Source organism: Aquila chrysaetos, chromosome 13 (genome assembly GCF_900496995.4).
Source record: "Aquila chrysaetos chrysaetos chromosome 13, bAquChr1.4, whole genome shotgun sequence".
Taxonomy (NCBI): domain Eukaryota; kingdom Metazoa; phylum Chordata; class Aves; order Accipitriformes; family Accipitridae; genus Aquila; species Aquila chrysaetos.
The window spans coordinates 6,509,599-6,527,661 of record NC_044016.1 but is presented as its reverse complement, the minus strand read 5'-3'; the positions used below and the strand labels follow the sequence as shown (position 1 = coordinate 6,527,661).

Genomic DNA, 18,063 nt, shown 5'->3' with positions numbered 1-18,063 from the left:
GTCAACATTTACAGACTCCAAAGCAGCCTTGTTCATTTTTTTACATTCATTTGCCAGAAATCAGCATATTCTACCTAGAAATGTACACACTGTTAATCCTAAAACTAAAATGTGGATAAGGCATTTGAGGTTATAAACATTTCACGTTATATTTAGTTTATAAAACTAGAAGGTATCAGTTCACTAGGTTTAACAACATATCAAGCAACTGCCAGATATTTAAATTTTCTTTTTCCGAAGTTCTTAATTTCTTTACATAAATAGAACCTCAATATAGGTCACTTTTCACATAACAGCAGCATCACCAAGGCAGTTCTGCACTAAGCCATGCCAAGAGCTGTGCCATTGCATGTCTTCATAAGCAACCTGGAAAAGAAACAGTGAGGTGTTCTTGACTAAGCTCCTTGATATTAAGTTATTTAGGATAGCAAGGATGATGGCTGATTATGAAGAACTACTAATGGATCTTCTAGTTCCAAGTAACTGGGCAATAAAATTGGCAAATAAAACTCAACTGAGATACAAGTGAAGTGATGCAAGGGAGAGAGAGGAAATCTACTAAATTCATATAATATAAAATGCTGGACTTCGAGTTGACTACTGACTCAGGAATGAATTATTAGGGTTACAACTAAGACAGTTACAACAGACAGTTCTATGACAACATTAATTGACATGTTCTGTTCAAAAACATAAACCAGATGCTACACATCAGGAAAGGATTACAGAGCAGTATAGAAAATACCATCATCCTGCTTCACCAACCCTGTATCTCTGTTCCCACCTCAAAAGGAGGAAAACAGCAGAACTGAAAAAGTTCAAAGAGCAGCAACACTATGATCAAATGTACCAAACAGTTTCCATTTAAAAATAACTAAAGAAGCTGGAATTCTGCATTCTGGTCTATAAAATCCTGAGTGATGAGGACATCCCAATACAACAGCTGGGAGGAAAGATTTGATGCAACTAATAAGAGGAACGCTCAAAGGAAAAAAGCACCTCTGTACTTCAGGCAGATGAGCTATGGAACTCCTTGCCAGAGTGATTCAAAGAAAGAGTAGGAAAAAGCCCACAGGAAAGGGGAAAAAACAAAAGCCAACAAAAAAAACCCCAAACCAACACCCCCCCCCCCCAAACCAACAAAGAACCCACAAAATAACGTCAAACCATTAGAGGTCATTTAGAAAACAGAAATTGCATCACACACAAGAAGCTATTGAACCAAAAATGCCCAGAGGATAGGAGAGTAGCAGAGGGAAGCATTCCAGGTGTTTGCCCTGGCCCAGAACGGTTTTACTTCAAGCTTTTCTAACTATTGAGAGGGGTAAGTGCACATGTGTGTATGTGTATGTACTATATACACTATAGTATATGGGGGGTGGGGGTGTATATAAATGTATACTCTGTCTCTATATAGCATGTAATTACATGCAACTTTAGCTAAAGCATAAGATGTATGCCTAAATCAAACCGTTTGCAATTGACTAGTTCTCCTAATATGTGTTAATATGTCCCTGAAGCTTACCTGGGGGTTTCCTCCTCTTCAGAGAGCTATAAAGACACACAATAGCCATGTGTCATAACAAACTGTACCTAAGCGTTTATACGCTTTAAACTTAATCCAAAGCAAAAAATATTTCAGTCAGCAACCAACACTATCAAATTGTATTGGCTGTCTTCTGAGATACAGATAAAAGGCAGTGAGACAACCACTTTCATCTACACAGGACTCAAATAAAAAAGTTCTCATTATTAAATAAATATATCATGATCCAGTAGTTAACATTTTATTTTTGCAAAAATAAATAAATATTTTTTTGAAAATATTTCCTTTTGAAATGTACAAATAAAAACTATGAACAAGTTGAGCGCTTTGCTTACAATACAAACGCTCTACCAAGAGAGGGCAGCAAAATACCTTGCAAACATTTCTCATCTTATATAAAATTTCCATGCAGTAAGATATATGAGATGAAATACACCATTGTTGTGAATATTTTTAAGTTTATTCTCATTATATGCTGCTGAAGCATCCCTTTGTCAACAAGGACGAGCAAAAAAAAAAAAAAAAAAAGGCACCACACCCCACAAACCACTACATTTTTACAGTCATTTTAACAATTTTAATAAACCTTTTGAACAGAAAACTGAAAGTGGCACAGGTCAAAAGATCAGAATGCCAGTAATGCAATCAAGTTGCTTTAACACAACTTAATGAGAAAAGATGAATTTCATAAACTAAGAATGAACTACAGCTTAACAAGTGTTACAGTTATAGCTTAAAAAGATTAAGAACTCATTTTGCTTATTAAAAAAAGAGAAAAAATTTGCTTGCATTAAATCCCCCAGCTTTGTTTAGTTAGCATTAGATAATGTAATTTTATTTTAAAATTTTGTCAGAGATCAAAATTATATTACGCAAAAGCATTAGTAGCTTAAGAAGTCATTCCACATCAATTAAAGCATTTCTAAAATGTCAAGACTTTGGTAGTTCTAAAGCATGAGAACGTTCAAGAACACTGGGAAAGCAATACATGAAAATCCTTCAGCCTTAGAAAGCACAGTATCTAGCTACCAAGACAATGTTTGAAAAAGCTAAAGAGGTACTAAAAATGCCCCAGAAAGCTATCTTATAGTGAAATGCTCATTATGCTAAGGCAAAGCAATTCTAATTATTTTAAAAGTGCAAATTACTAGAATCTAAGAGCTAATTTACATTGAATAGCTGAGGCTGCTACAAAACTGTACAGCACGTCAGTCATACACAAGGTGCTGTTACACATGGGTTTAGTTTCAAAGAGTCAACTTCAGAATTTCAGAATAGCTGCTAGCTTTATCACATACTCTATTCACGAAACTTTCTTTTTGGATTTTAATTAGTTTCATGACAAAGGCATCTAGGAAACTTCACTTTGGGGTGTTTGGGGGGGGTGGTACTTGATTTTGTGTGTGTGTGTGTGTGTGGTGTTGTTTTTAAAATAACTTATTTTAATATTGCAACAGCTTTTAAAATTATTTCCCCTCTTGCTGTTATACTTTTGTCCAGTTAAGGAGGTATGAGGAGGTATTGTCAGAGAATGAAGAAAGAATCATATTTACAATACTAACTTGCGACTTTTAACTCTATCAGCATTAATCCTGCAGTTCTTTGGGCAGTCAAGATCAAGAGCATGACCACATTCTTCAAATAACACAAGGAGAAAAATGTCATGAGCAGAGTTAACGACACACTGTTGCATCCCTGCTGAAAAACACCCACATTCCATGATGGTGAAAGTGTTTAGAATTTCTCCTACATGACAACTGCAAAACAAAATTGCAGTTAATTTACCCAGGTACACACAAAGCCTTCCTAGTTTGTTCTGAATCAGGTCATAGAAGGGAATAACAAATAAGAAGCGCTACTGTCTCAGCTCTTGATGTTATATGAAATAAGCCAGTACCACATGTATACTGAAATCACTTCCTATTATGCCTTTAGCAAGTAACATCACTGCATTGAACAACTAGTGTGTGATGATCAACGAGGAAGCTATCCCAAATTAATAATATCTGTTACCTTTTTTGGGGGGAGGAGCAGAAATAAGTGGTTGTTTTAGCTTCTGGTCCTGGAGGTAAATGACTGACAGAGATCCTCTGGTCCTTTTGCTAAAGACTTCAACATAGTCAACCAAAAGAACTGAAGCCTCAATCAATTCTCTTAAAATGTGGTCATTAGAACATGGGTTGAAGGGAAGACAAAGATCTCAGCTAGATTAAGAAACTTCAATGTTTACTGGTAAAACAAGGTTCTGTGTCAGAGCAGACTTAAAAGCCAGAAAGAACCCGTGCTTTTCTGGAACACTTTTCACATTTAAGCCTGTACCTTGGTCACCTGCAGAAGAGTTACTGCAAGCGTCTCAGTTTGTGGAAAGACTGTCCTTCCACCAGGGAAAGTTTGCCTCAACACTAAGCAACTCTCTCATGGTGTCAAAGAACAGAGCTGCTGTCACAAGGGCTCCAAGAGAAAAAAACCTGCAAGTAACAAATTCATTGCTGAAAGTATGCGAAAGCAAATAGCTGTCTGCTCTGGCAGGTCACCTTGTTTCCTCAAGTGGAAGTTTTTCTGTACGTCCATATAAATCTTCAGGATCCTAACACTGGCTTGCTTTGCTCTTGGATGTGAGATCAAGCCATTAAATTTTTTCCTAAAAAGATGACAGGAAACTGCACCAAGACAACCATATATCAACCTGAATAACAGAATTCAGCCACGAACCCAAAAGGCTTCTTGTCATGAAGCCAGATACATTAAAAACAGAGGTATTTCCATGAACAGTACAGACAAAAGCATCTTTGTATCACGTCCAAATTCAACAGGCACTGAGCTGATAAACATTCCAAGATGAACAGAAACTGGTTTGAAGTATTTAATTTTAAAACTCACTATAGAAAACAAAGAACCAAGACAAAGCCTGCAGAAAAAATATCTTGAGGAACAGACCTGACTGAAGTAATTGCTGCATTGAGTGAAGAGGTCAGCTGCAGGCAGATAATACATAGTATTTGACAGCTGTCAGTCATCATTTATGAACACACCGATTTTGTATTCCGTTCTTTCTTGGCTGAAAAACTTGGGTGTCAAAGCAGGGCATCAAACCACTCAGATCAATAGGAATACTAGCCCTGTTCTGTCTGCTTAAAGATGCAACAACAAGAAGGATGGGGGGGGGGGGAACCCACTAATAACATGACTGTATTGAAAGAGGACACCAAAAACAATCACTTGAGCCACTAAAAAAATAACGTGGAACTAAAAATCATAAAACAGACTCTCCTGAGTGAAGATTTTCAGGTCTGTGTCGCACACTATTTGAATGATAGTTTCTTGCTTGTGCTGTTACCTATTCTAAAACAAACAAACGTGGCATGGCAGAAGACAGACACAAGGATAACACCCAAAAGGCAACAGAAAGGTTGCTAGACTATTGCTAGCTTAAAACATTGCAGTAATATATTCTGCACTAACTATTCTGAAAGTTACCATTAAGACATTCTGTATAAGAAACCAAACGTGATTACACAAAAGTATTCAACAATGTATGCATCTTTCATTCTGTGCTTTACTAGATTTTTTTTTTAATTTAAGTTTTATAACCCAACATAAACAAGAAATCTAGGAATAACACTACTATGTCAAAGTTCTAAAGGTAAGCGTATAATATCAACTATAATTAAACCTGGAATCAGCAGTCCAAACCAATGGAGTTGTTCAAACTGTTGTTTATGTGGCCATTAAACTTACATTTACCAATTAAGTAAATATTAAAATATGTTTAACCATTAAAATATGTTCACCAATTTAAAAAGTTGCATTGCAATGTCTAGCACTATGAGAAGATGTCTAATATTCCAGTTCTGGAGTCTCAGTATGCCTAGGCTTTCAGTGCTGCTCTGAGCTCTTGCACCAGCTCCGCTAACCCTGCCTCAATCTATGGAGCAATAAACAAGACAGTAATGTTTGGAGTTTTATTCTAAAATGCTGAAAGCCCCAGCATGTGGGCATAGATAGCATTATCTAATTCAACAGTCACTCCTTACTAGAATACATCTCATGTTGGCTCTCCTCCTCCCACCACTGAGTCACTGCAACAAATAGAGCAGCTGGCTGCAAACAGGCTACACAATGCGTAACTGAGCTAGAGGCGCCAGCACCAGATGCAGGGTGACCTCAGCTCCATCTGAAGCATGTTGCCATCCACAGAAGAGCAGCTACATTGTGATTGCAAGAGCTGCATGCACTCTATGGACATCAATTTAACTAGATACAGTCAACCTACTTTATCACTGTTAAAAGCATTTATAGAAAAAAATAAAAAGTCCTTTAACATGTTGATTATTTTGAACTTAGCTGCTAGTTTAAGTTTTAATAGCTTAACCTTCTGATCGTCTTCTGCACAAGTTCAGAAAAGGAAAAGGTGTGTCTGCTATGGCCCTTCAAATTTGCAGGAACTTATCTGAATAATAAAAACTGAGTATCGACATTAAACTTGCTCTTCCATCTTTAATATCAAATATTTATTCATCATTCCAAAATTCAGCATTTACCACAGAGCTCACTCTCCTATATGGTCACGTAAACCTACTGAAAATGTATCTCAAAGCCTACACATTAATGCTTATGTATCATGGAATGAACACACACCACAACCCAAATTTTGTAATTCATTTACAAAGAAAAAATATAGTCTAAATCATGTCAATACAGATTGCAAATTTCCATCAAACACTGGTGGCCTCCACTGAGACCGAGAATCTTCATGAATAAAAAGTACACTTGATGCACCAATAACATGATCAGTTCTGCTGAGGTTAATATTTAAACTCTTCGCATCTTCCTAAGCTCTCTTGGTTGCATGAACTTCACTTTGCACATCTAAACTGAACTTTTGCTATATGCTCTCACTAAAACTCTTACCAAGTTAGCTTTATTTTTTTTTTCCAAGTACTAGGCAGTCTGGACAGCTTCTACCTGAGCATACTGCCCATGGTTTCAGAGAAACCCAGACAAGAGCTAGTCAACTTGATAAAATGGGCAAGAAACAGACACTTAGAAGATCTGCAAAGTTTGACTGTTCAAAGGCAAGAGGTTTTGAAGTGACTTTACGTATATGCTCTGGAACTGACAATTACTTCCAGTTTCAACAGTGGTGGACCTCTCGTTCTTTAAACAGTAGTGAAAGGTGAGACTGTTTCAAATTATGTCTTTTTAAAAAATTTGTACCAAAGAACACTTTACACCTAATTTAATGCAAAATTATAGAGGCATTTAATTAACTACATGTACCACGATTTAGAAACACTAAGCAAATCTAGAGATCATCATAGTTATTTCCAATGTGCAGGCAGCTTTCTCCTGATTGATCACCATTGCATGTAACGCTTTCACTGCCAATTTGATTCTCCCCGTACACTAGTATTAAGACATCCTAAACACTAGTATTTGGTCTACAGGTTGGTGGTTTTTCCCCCTAAAAATGTCTAAAAACAGGATGCCTGCTATGTATTATTTCTCATTCCATTTTGATCATCAAAATCTGCAACATCATCCAGCTCCTCCTTCATACTCATGTATCTCAACTCGCAGCAGCAGCAAGGACTTGCTTTGTTCAGCAAAACACCAAATAAAACTTGATTGTTCCCAGTCCCATTGATGCAGGAGGAACTGCCTGTTCTTATGCTCCTCACACTTCCACAGCAATCCTCCTCTCTTCCACCTCAACTAGGAAATCCCCTCTTGGTATCTGCCAAATGCTTTACTAAAGCCCAGGAACAGCGCATGAATAGCCTTTCTGCTTTTGCAAAAGAAAACACTATCTGGGTACAGTTTACTGTGCTATGTTTTATCTGGTTAATTATTTTTTTTCTTCAAAAGTAGTTCTAAAGCTTTTCACATTACCAAAGTCAAACTAACAGGCTTTCATTTCCTTGATCAAAAGGGATTTAAGGTCTAACAACAAGCTTTTATGTTATAAGCTCAAACCGCATTAGTTGGAAATAAGAAAATAAGAGAAAGAACTAGGTTTTATCAGTCAAGCAAAAACTAGTAACCAGCCACCACAATGAAGACAAGAGGCAACTATAAACCTAAAGGTTATTAGATACAGAAATTCTAATAGACAAGGGGATCTATTAATGCTCTTTTATCAAACCCCATCAAGCCTAGTTTTCCTCACCTTGATCTTTTCAATATATTATGTAAATTAACAGAACACTTGAACTTTTCTAGCAGAAGCCAGATGGCAGGAAGTCATCTGTACACATAAAATTTTAGAAAAAAATAAGAATCTCAGTAGTAGAAAAATCTACTTTCATTGGCAACTCTGTCTCAGTGGTATAATTCTAGTGAGTACAGTCAGGTCAGAACTGATTTCATAAAAGGGAATCACAGTAACAAAAAATCTGGAAAAACTGTAGAATTTCTAATCCCAATTTCATGTGTAGTCAAGACTGCTTAATGGAAGAGTGCTCTTCTCAGTCTGCTAAACATGTCAATGTTATCCAACATCTATAGCTTTACAGTACTGTAACCAGACAGCACCCATTACCTCTCCATAAAGCCAGTTATTAAGTCTCTGAAAGCTAGACTTGACAGAACTAAGGAAAACTTTACTGTGGATGGGAAGAAACTGTGAATGGAAAGAAAATGAGAGGTACTAAAAAAAAAGTTACTATTTTACCAGAACTCTGTTTTCCAGAAACTTTGAGGGCAAGAGGGGAAAAAAAGGTAACAAACAAAACAAAAAACAAACAAACAAACAAAAAACCAAAAAAAAGAAAAAGGAAAAAAAAAAAGACACGACAACACTGACTGACAGGTCTTTTTGCTTCTGTCTCCTTTTGTCTCCCGTCCTACTATGCAATGCAGAGGCTGGAAAGATCCAAATGGCTGCAGGCTGTCCAATGAAACTACCTCAGCAAGGTGAACTTTCAAAGTTTACACTGATTTAACTTTGATCTGCTGGAAACCCTTAGCTTAGGCATTAAAATATCCCTTTGATTCCACCTAAACCATGTCTGTAGGATGCAAACTTCAAGCAGATTTTGTAACACGCATAGCACACAATACAATCATATGACAGTATTCTACTGACCACTCTTATACCCTAAACCAAAAAGCCAACTACTATATCATATTCATATGCAAATCTCTGATTAGAACTGTTTGCTCAGTTATAATCTAATCAATCCATATGCCTTGAAAGAAATCCTACTTCCTCAAAATAATCTGTTGGATAAATGGCACAGTTTCAAAAGCAAAGGAAAACTGGGAACAGTACATCTGGCCACTAACTAGGGAAAGGTCATGGGCTGCAGAAAATCAGTAGAAACCACACTACCAGGGACAGAAAAGTGATGGGCAAACTTTCCCTCCTTTAAATTATTATAGCTACATTGCTACTCAATTGTGGGATGCAGGTTTTTTTCTTTCAGTATTTCCACATGTTTTCAAAACAGCTCAGGAATTATATATGTAATAATTACTAATTCACAGGGAAAAAATACAAATTCTTTTACTGTAGTTAAAAATTAAGATTAGGAAAATCTCAGAAAAAATACTTTTAATCTGTAAAATACAAAGCATTCCTTTAAGTCTATCAGTAAATAAGAAACTGCTACCCTTGTCAGCCTCTGAACTTGCACTATCTAAAACTAAGAAGCCTTCCAAAAGATGTTATGAAAACCACACCGTATCAATACTCCTTTCTAGCACAGTCACACGCCAGGTTTTAACAGTATCATCCCAATCTATGACATAAACTAAAACTGTAAGCAAACTTGAAGTATTCAACAATACCAAAAGCCCCTAATGCTCTGCTGTTGCTTTGGTGAACTTCTAACATTTTTGAGTACTTACGACAGAAGTCGGTCAAGTTTTGGTCCATTACGTCCCTGAAGGATAACAGGCGGCTTGTATACCTTCATTATTCCTTACAATCTATACACTTTCTCTGTTTCTGGTGTTCTTGGTCTCTTTATTTATGAAGCAGTGATGATTTTGAAGTTATTTATAAACATTAACTCATTAAATTCCCAAGTGTCATATTAGATACCAACTCAGTGACTCATATTTCTGACAACATAGTTATCATGGCTGGAAGAGAAGGTAAATTTACATGCACTAGTAGCACACACAGGCATGTTATGAACTAATCTTATATTTTAAATGGTATTTGACATTAAGTAACTCTGAAGTTATTAACAAATATGTATGCCAACTGAAGTTGGCTCATTATCAAACAACCAGTGGAATTTATAAACACTGCCTGACTACCACTCTGACAAAATGAAAAATAACTCATATAACAGAAAATCCCTTCATTTTTGAGGACTGAAAATGGAAGCTGGAGCGTTTTAAAGCTTGTTATTACTGTACTTAAATGAGTGCAAGTTAAGGAAAATTACAGTTATCTTCAAGTACTCCCTGACAGGGAAAGCATACACCATGCATTAAGGTTTCTTAAAAGACAGTAACGAAGTTATCAATTCACCAAACTATTTCATTGACTACCTCATGTATAATCTTGGCCTCAAAAACCTCAGTGTTTTAGATCGCACATCTGGTCCTAGCGGCTTTACAGACTGTCATCACTGCACAGTAAACAATGCAAATATTCTAGTAACAAGCTCTGCAGCAAAATAAGCAAGGTAATATTACTACTTTAGCACTTTCACTCAAAATGTAAGGCATCTAAAACAGAGAAAAATCTTTGAACCAAAATAATACACTTTTGTTGGCAATGATCCAATTTAATTCTTCAGTTCTCAATTTCCCCAAGATTCTTGAACACCGGTTATAAAAGTAAAGGAAAACATCAGATCAGTTGAAGAGCTCTCTTTAATACACCGTTCTTCACCAGTCACTCCTTTGGCAAAACATTTCTGAGGAAATGTTTCTATTTATGCCTACGAAAACCCTGAAGCTCCAAGCCACATAAATTTAACTTTGAAATTAGTCCTGCTTTGAGCAGAAGGTTGGACTAGATGACCTCCACAGGGTCCCTCTTTCAACTTTAATTTTTATGTAAGCAGTTTTTTTTCCTCAGGCTTAGAATAATTTTGATAAATATTTTCCTGAACTTAACATGGGAGTCCATCAAACACTACTGAATCCCAGTACACTTAAGGGTAGGGATATGAGACCAGCACTTGAAGACAACTATTATCAAGCCACATCCTAAACAAAACCCCCACCCCACAGACACACATTTCACGAGCAATAGACTCAGCAAAGCCTGCCCTTCTACTGATCCATCACAAACCCCGTGTTCCTTCCTACGCAGTAACGTTTATTCCCTTCTCTTGCATTCCCTGTAGTCTTCCTGCTCCCCACAGAATTCAATTCTGCCCACACTGCCTTTACCCTTTACTGAGACTGGAAATGTCACTTGTAGATATGTTAAAAGTAATATATATCTAAACCTTTTCTTCCTGACTATTTACTACTCTCTACATCATGGTAGTAAGACTATTGTTATTACAGTCTGAAAGCTGAAAGACAGTTACAACAGAAGTTCTAGCTTAGAGTTAGTTTAACTGTATTATAACCATATAGTTACAGCAGTGAAAAGACTGGAGAAGCATTTGTGAAACGTTTTAACAAAATTACGTGTTCTTCTCAGGCTTAATAACACAGCGGCAATAGTCTTTCCACAGACAATCTGGCTAGCAATGTGAGTAAACACTCATTCCAGTTCTTCATCCTTTTTTAGGGGAAAAACAAATCAAAACCAGGACCAGACTTCAAAGAGGGTATTATATTAGATGAAAACAAGTAGACCACACTGATCAAATGAGAAAGTGAAGCTATAAGAATGCCACCTGATAATATGTCCTTTACATAGAAAAAACTTCAAGAGACTTGCAGAGCTCTTAATATGGGGCAGCACTTTTTTCTGAAGAGATGTCTACCTACAATGCTTCTTTGAAAAGTATTTCAGCATTTATAAAGCTCAATTAATACAGCCTTCTAAAGGAACAGATGGGAAATAAAAATATTAAAAGCCACTACTGTAGAACAGAAAAAAAAAAAAAAGCTTTTTAAAAGTCTGTCAAAAGAAGTGACATAAAAGACCTTTATCACGACAGCAGACTTGCATGCAAACACAGACAGATTTGTAATGAGCTTCTTGCTATTTGTTTTTAAACAAGGGAACTTTCAGATAAAGCGATCCCTGCTCAGATTTAAAAGCATACTGCAGAGAAGAGACGGACAAGTATGACTAATTTTGATGTCAAAACTTTGTTCAACACATATAGCTAGTTTATCAAATCTATAATATGAATTACTCCCAAATTAGCAATCTGGTTCTGCTCACCTTTGCAAACTAAATGCAAAATATCAAAATAGGAAAAAAGTCAGTGCCAATTAGACCCAACATGTTAAAATATCTTTCCAGTTACCACTGAAAGCTATTAAGTGCATTTACACTATGAATCTGGACCACTTCCTATTTATTCATGGATCCTGTTCTCTGCATCTGTACTGCATGTGACCTAAACTGCTCCCAGCATCCCTTCTGGAAGGGAACAGCTAATCTCCTGGGAGTATTTTGATCGTAAAATAATCCAACATTGCACCACAGGCAATGTGGTGCAATGCTTGACACAGCCCAAGGTCTTCTTGTTTTCACTTAACCCAGTCTGATAGCACTATCCTAGAAGACTTTGCCATTTCACTTACCCATATCCCAGACACTCAACCTACAGCACTAACCCACATTGCCACTCAACAAAAGTGGGAATATCGCAAGTAGAAAGTTTGTTCCCAGAACTTGGGCACTTGATCGATACATAGTGCTTATTAAAAGGAACTGCAAAACCCCCGTATGTTAAAAATGCTATGGGTCTAAAGAATATCCCACAGGGCATGTGACAGGGTGCAGTGGCTTCACATTGAAGGGAACAGCTTAGCTTGGAGGAATGCCAACTGGTCAGGGGAACATGGACTATTCCCTGAGAGCAGCACAGATATAACCAGTATTGCTACAGCTGAAAGCTAGAACTACTAAAGGTTCCCTAAATTTATACACTAAAAGCAGGAAATGAAAGTTTCTTTGCTAAAGAACTAATACAGTATAAAGGCGAACAACATTTCCAATATTTTGATCTAGTGCATCCACATTCAGGAAGAAAAATTATCATTCTCCATGATGATTTAATTCTCTACTTCTGAAGGTTAAAACTTCCTTCCTTGCTTGCCGCTTTCTTCTTCGTAAGTGTGTGTCAAAAACTGAAGACAACAGTCACTGGAAAATTAATTAGTCTGGTTGGAAGTGACAGCAGTGAAATCTTCCCATTTGATCTTCAACTCTTTCATGACAGGGCAATAGCAATTGCATTGTTTGAATGGATGGAGATCATGAACAAGGGATCTAGCTATGATCAAAGTTTTTACACAGGAAAGCTGCACTGCTGAAAACTTGCATTAGGACAGCATTTGTATGCATGCAGAGAGTAATTGTAAGTCCTTGACATTTAATTTCTCATCATTAGTGAGGAGTTACTATGTTCTTTAACTGAACAGCTGATCACTTTTACTACTGTACCTTCTCTGGATTTCCAATTCTTCTTGCGATGGACCATTTTGTACTTGAGAGGGAAGCTGTGAATTCTGTCGAGGCAATGTAGGACCTAAAAGTGAAGACAGACCATAAATTAATGATTTGAACTTTTAATATGCAAAAAAGCACAAAATCAAGGAAAAAGGCCAGCCATCACATGACATTAGAAGAACTGTTTACTTCTGCTTTTTAAGCCAAACAAGCCCAACAACATAATACAGCAAATAAAAACTGCAACAAATGTTACCTTACATATTTACAGAATGGATTTATTTCACATGGATGAAAAGGTTTCACAGAAATGCAAAATAAATTTTACATATAATGGAACTTGATAAAAGCTTTGAAAAGCACTCCAAGTCTGAGATTTTCTTAAAAAAATTAACAAGTACTGTTAGAGGAACAGAAAAGGCTCAAAAAATTAAAACACTCACCTAAATAGAACACTGGAAATGGGAGGGGGAAGAACAGGAGAAAAAACATCAGAAGCTTATCACCATATCGAGAGAAGGAAGATAAAGTATGTCTCTACAGTTCACACCAAAATTTACTCAGATTTTAGCTCACCGACTTGGATCAAAGACCCTCCTTTTTGGATAGGTAAGTATTGTGTCCAAAGGAACAAAGGCATACAACAAATATACAAACTGTGCATTCTGCTAAGCACAAGAAATGTGAAAGAGAAGGACATGCAAACTCATCTTCGACTTTTACTGATGGGCAATTCTGAATCATACATCTTTCAAACAATTGTATATGCCAGATCTTTCTTCTAAAAACAAAAAGGCTTTTCAATTTTCCTCACAAATGTACTTACAGCACAAAATTATTTAAAAAGAATTACCAGAAGCAAACGATGAAGAAGTGTGGAATGGAATACAGTACATCATGAATGCATTGTTTATGTAAAAATGGACAGTAAACCAGGAAGTTGAATTATTTAGACTATAGCTACACTTAAGATTATGGAATTTATAAGCAAGCAGGATTAAAAACAATAGAAATGTATGAAGTACTGAAAAGGTCCCAAAGCAAAACAGTAATTTCTTGCTGAGATTCCACCAAACTAGTTAGAGTAATGGAGTTGCAATGAGAACACCCCCATCTCAAATAATCAAAATGTAAAATTTGTTTGCCATCTGAACTTGTGAAAATCATCCAAAAAACATGAAGAGACTATATGTGATATACTGAGACATCAAGGACAGGTAATCTGCCTCAGACTCAGCAAACAAGTGCCCTCTTTAAAGGTTACACAAAAAGGTTCATTTACTCAAAACAGCATAGTATTGTTTCCACCGTGGTCATAAAGACAATGAATCCTGAAAAGTATGAGTGTATACTGTCTACTGTAACCTACAGCTGAAAAGTGATCTAAGAACTTACTTCTAGAAGATAAAAGCAGAAAGTGTACTACAGAGGTTGTGTCTTCCTTGTTTATTCTTTCCAGCAAGCATTAGGTCCTCATACCTAAGTACATGATGTTGCCCTGAATGTACTACTTTTGCTTGGAGCATCTCCAAGAGATACCCACAGATATAAATCTGTATTATTTTTAATTCAAAAGATTTAACTGCTATGATAATTAAGTTATCAGTAAGTAGAAACATCTGTCATATTGCTCATCTGGAATATGTTTCTGCTTCAAAACTTCTGAAGTCACACATCCTCCTCTGTCATCTCACCTGTATGACAGGTTAGAAAGCCTTTATGCCCATTAAGGCATGAACGCAGCTCCCAAGCAGCTGGGCTATTTGCTCTCTGCACCATGCTGCAGCCTTTCATGGAGTTTTAGAAGTAGACGCAACCCAGCAGCAGCTGTGCTGCTGCTTGAAAGTGCTATATACCACTACTGCTTGCCACGTCTAATATACTCCCTTCACTCAGATCTGCCATTTCTCAGTATAACCCACATTGATCTAAAAATTAATTACAAAGAACAAAAATAAAAAGAAATGGTCATACTATGGCCATTTACCAACTGGAACTATTTTGTACTGAAAATACAGTAGAAATGAAAACTTCAAACTTCCATCCATTTAATCTTTGAGAGTATTTAACAGGTTTTTTTGAACAAGGTATTATCATGTTGCAGTAGCTGAGTGTGGACCGCCACTCTACAACCTTTCTACCAGTGTCCCCCAACTCTTTCTTTTGGTAGCACCACTGGACACCAACCATCTAGCATCACTTACACTGGCTATTCCAACCAGCCCAGCTATCAGAAAAACCTGTTCTCATAGCCTTAAACTTCTTTTTAAAGCAATGTCTGTCAGAAAATCACCTTCTCTGTCAATTCTGCAGAACACAACCATCAGCAAGCCAAGCTAGCACAAGCTGGTCAACCCACTCTGGTAAGTTATGTGTTTCTTTCATAGCCATACATGCAAGACAGCCAAACACAATCACCTGCTAACAATTAACATAGTTATTCTAGTATTTCTCATACATTTTTGCCATAAGGAAATGTAATCTGAGTATATCGAAGGCTTTCAAGAAAGAAAAGTTCACCTACCAAGTCATTTGGCCTGTTCTCTGACAAATTCCTCTCTGCATGCATAGATTCTTAACAACCACCACACTAATGGACATTGGCAAGTTAAACTTACATACCAGGTAGAAAAGTATGTTTTATCCTATAAGACTTATTACAGCAAGCCAAGACCACCACTTCATTGCTAAAATACAATTGTCTGGATAGTGGGACAGATGGTATAATAAATAAATAAGCAGGAGCTAGCTAATAAAAAGCTCTCTCAGAGGCTTTTGAACACTTCAAGATACTTCAGAAACATCAACCCCAAGGAGAAATATTCACAGATACCGCCTGGAAAAAAAGTCTGATCCTTCTACAGGATCACTTTATCTTCAGAACTGGTACAAGCCAAGTAAGAGATGAGGCTGAATGGTCTATTCATTCTGAGGTTTAAGGAAAACCTAACATCTTTCTTTTTCTAAAGAAAGCACAGATGGTGCGCTCTGCAGCACACTCTGACAGACAGAGGATATAATTTCATACTAATTTGTTCAGCAGCCATTCCAGTTTCAATGCTTTCTGTTTTTCAGCTTATTCTCACCTTTGCATCACCCTTCCTCTATGACAGGTCAGGCAACTGTCTAGTGAGAGATGGACTGGAAATCCAATGCATTAAAAATCCCAGGGAAAAAAAGCAAGAAGTGTTTTCACCAGCTAGATCAGGACCAGTTCCAGTTCTTCACGCAGTCACACAGACAACTATGCTGGCATAGCTCAGAGAACAACATCAGACTGCTGGGGGCTGCTTCAACCAAATTAAGCACACCCAATATCACCTTTTTAAACCACAACCAGAGTTGTAGTTTGTCAAACTCCTTAACTTCATTTTCACCTTCAATTGACGACTTTCCTCTGGATCTCTGTTCAAGAGCTGAATTAATTCCAGTTGCACAACCCTATGGATGTATAATCAGCAAGCTGGAGATGGAAACACATGGTTTCCCCTCCCTCGATGCCTTTCAGTTCATCAGTTCCTTCAATCTTTCAATTACATTGTCTGCTTTGGAGTTTCACACCAAACTCTCCATCCCAATTCTTTAATGTCACCTGGCTTATGCTAGCAGTGTTGACATAGCACCTGGCTGACACTGAAGACATCACATTCCTATGAGGTAATAGCCCTAAAAAACCCCCAAGTATCTACTGTTCAAGATTGGAACAATACATGTACCATGGGTTATAGAATGAGCTACAGTGTGTGTGTTAATTTGGCTGGACAGGCTTGCTTGGGAGCTGGTAACGTAAGGATAGGTGAAGTGTTTTTTGGGGGACCGCTGGCAGTCAGATCATGTGAAATCTTCCTCAGAATCCCACAGGCCCTATTGTTCAAGAAAGCCAAAACACATACAAAAAAAACCCCACTCCTGCAATTACTGTACTGTTCAGAGTATAGCATTAAAAGACAAAATCAAATTTTTTCAAAACCTAGTACCCTTTGAAAAAGTTGGTCAACTATCATACATGAGAATTTTAGTTTGAGGTGAAGATCTCCATTTTTCCCCCAGAGAAACAGTTTATATAAACAACTCAGTAATTAACAATTCCCACTCTTTCATGTCTCAGTATGTTAGTGCCCAAAATAAGCAACATTCCAATTATACAGTCATACTTTGATTTGAATATCAGACTGACTTTTCAAAGGAAAAATGGACTGAAAGCAGACAGCAAGTTAATTTATATAGGCATATGCTATAAAGATAAGTGTACTGACTAATTATAATCTTTAGAAAAGATTTTCATTAAGGACGGTTTGAGTACACCTACTAAGCAAAGAACACACCCCAGGCAAGAGTTCAAAGCCGCAGTAAAAAGATGCATTTCTGTTACAGAATATAAGAACTTAAAAAAAAAAAAAAAAAAAAAGTGTTTTACTAAATGCTTAAAGGTTTTCTGAATGAATGGAAAGCAGGCTTTTTCAGAGATCTGTGTTAGGAAGCAATAAGAAGAAAAGTTATTATGGTGATGTAACCGCTTTCACTTGTCTCTTGCTCCTTCCCCTCCTATTCAGAGCCTGTCCTGCTCTAGGACATTACAGAACAAAGTCTGGGGAGACATGCTTATTAGCCTTCAGCAGAAGCAAAATGACACCACTCCTCAAGACCTGGACTTGTATTATGGATTTATATGCAAGACTATGATGGGCATATAAAACTAGGGCATTAACAAGTGACAAAACTATTCTCTAGCACTTCTATTCAGGTGAATCATCTTCCAGCTAAGACTTCTCTTTCCTTCAAATATCTACTTCCTCATACATGGCTACCATTTTGTAAGTACTTTGGACTGAGTTAATTTACTCATCGCTTTGATTTATTTTAGCAGAGTGGTAACTATGTTGCATTTTCTATACTGAAAGTAAATGCTTTCCATTTCACTTCACAAGCACTTTCACCTGATCAAGGTAATAAAAGGGGACAAGAACAA

General features: G+C 36.9%; 1 protein-coding gene across 12 annotated transcripts in view; it reads right to left on the bottom strand.

Moving 5' to 3' along the window:
* ENAH (ENAH actin regulator) overlaps nt 1-18,063 on the bottom strand; it is a 100,813-nt gene that overhangs the window by 25,857 nt on the left and 56,893 nt on the right. For 6 of the 12 annotated variants that reach the window (XM_030035211.2, XM_030035213.2, XM_030035215.2 and 3 more), the window contains exon 4: nt 13,089-13,173. In XM_030035211.2, the coding sequence (XP_029891071.1) occupies nt 13,089-13,173 (85 nt within the window). Of the gene's footprint in view, nt 1-9,397; nt 9,523-13,088; nt 13,174-13,537; nt 13,550-18,063 lie in introns of those variants that run through there. The other 6 variants (XM_041128409.1, XM_041128410.1, XM_041128411.1 and 3 more) reach the window with 2 other exon arrangements.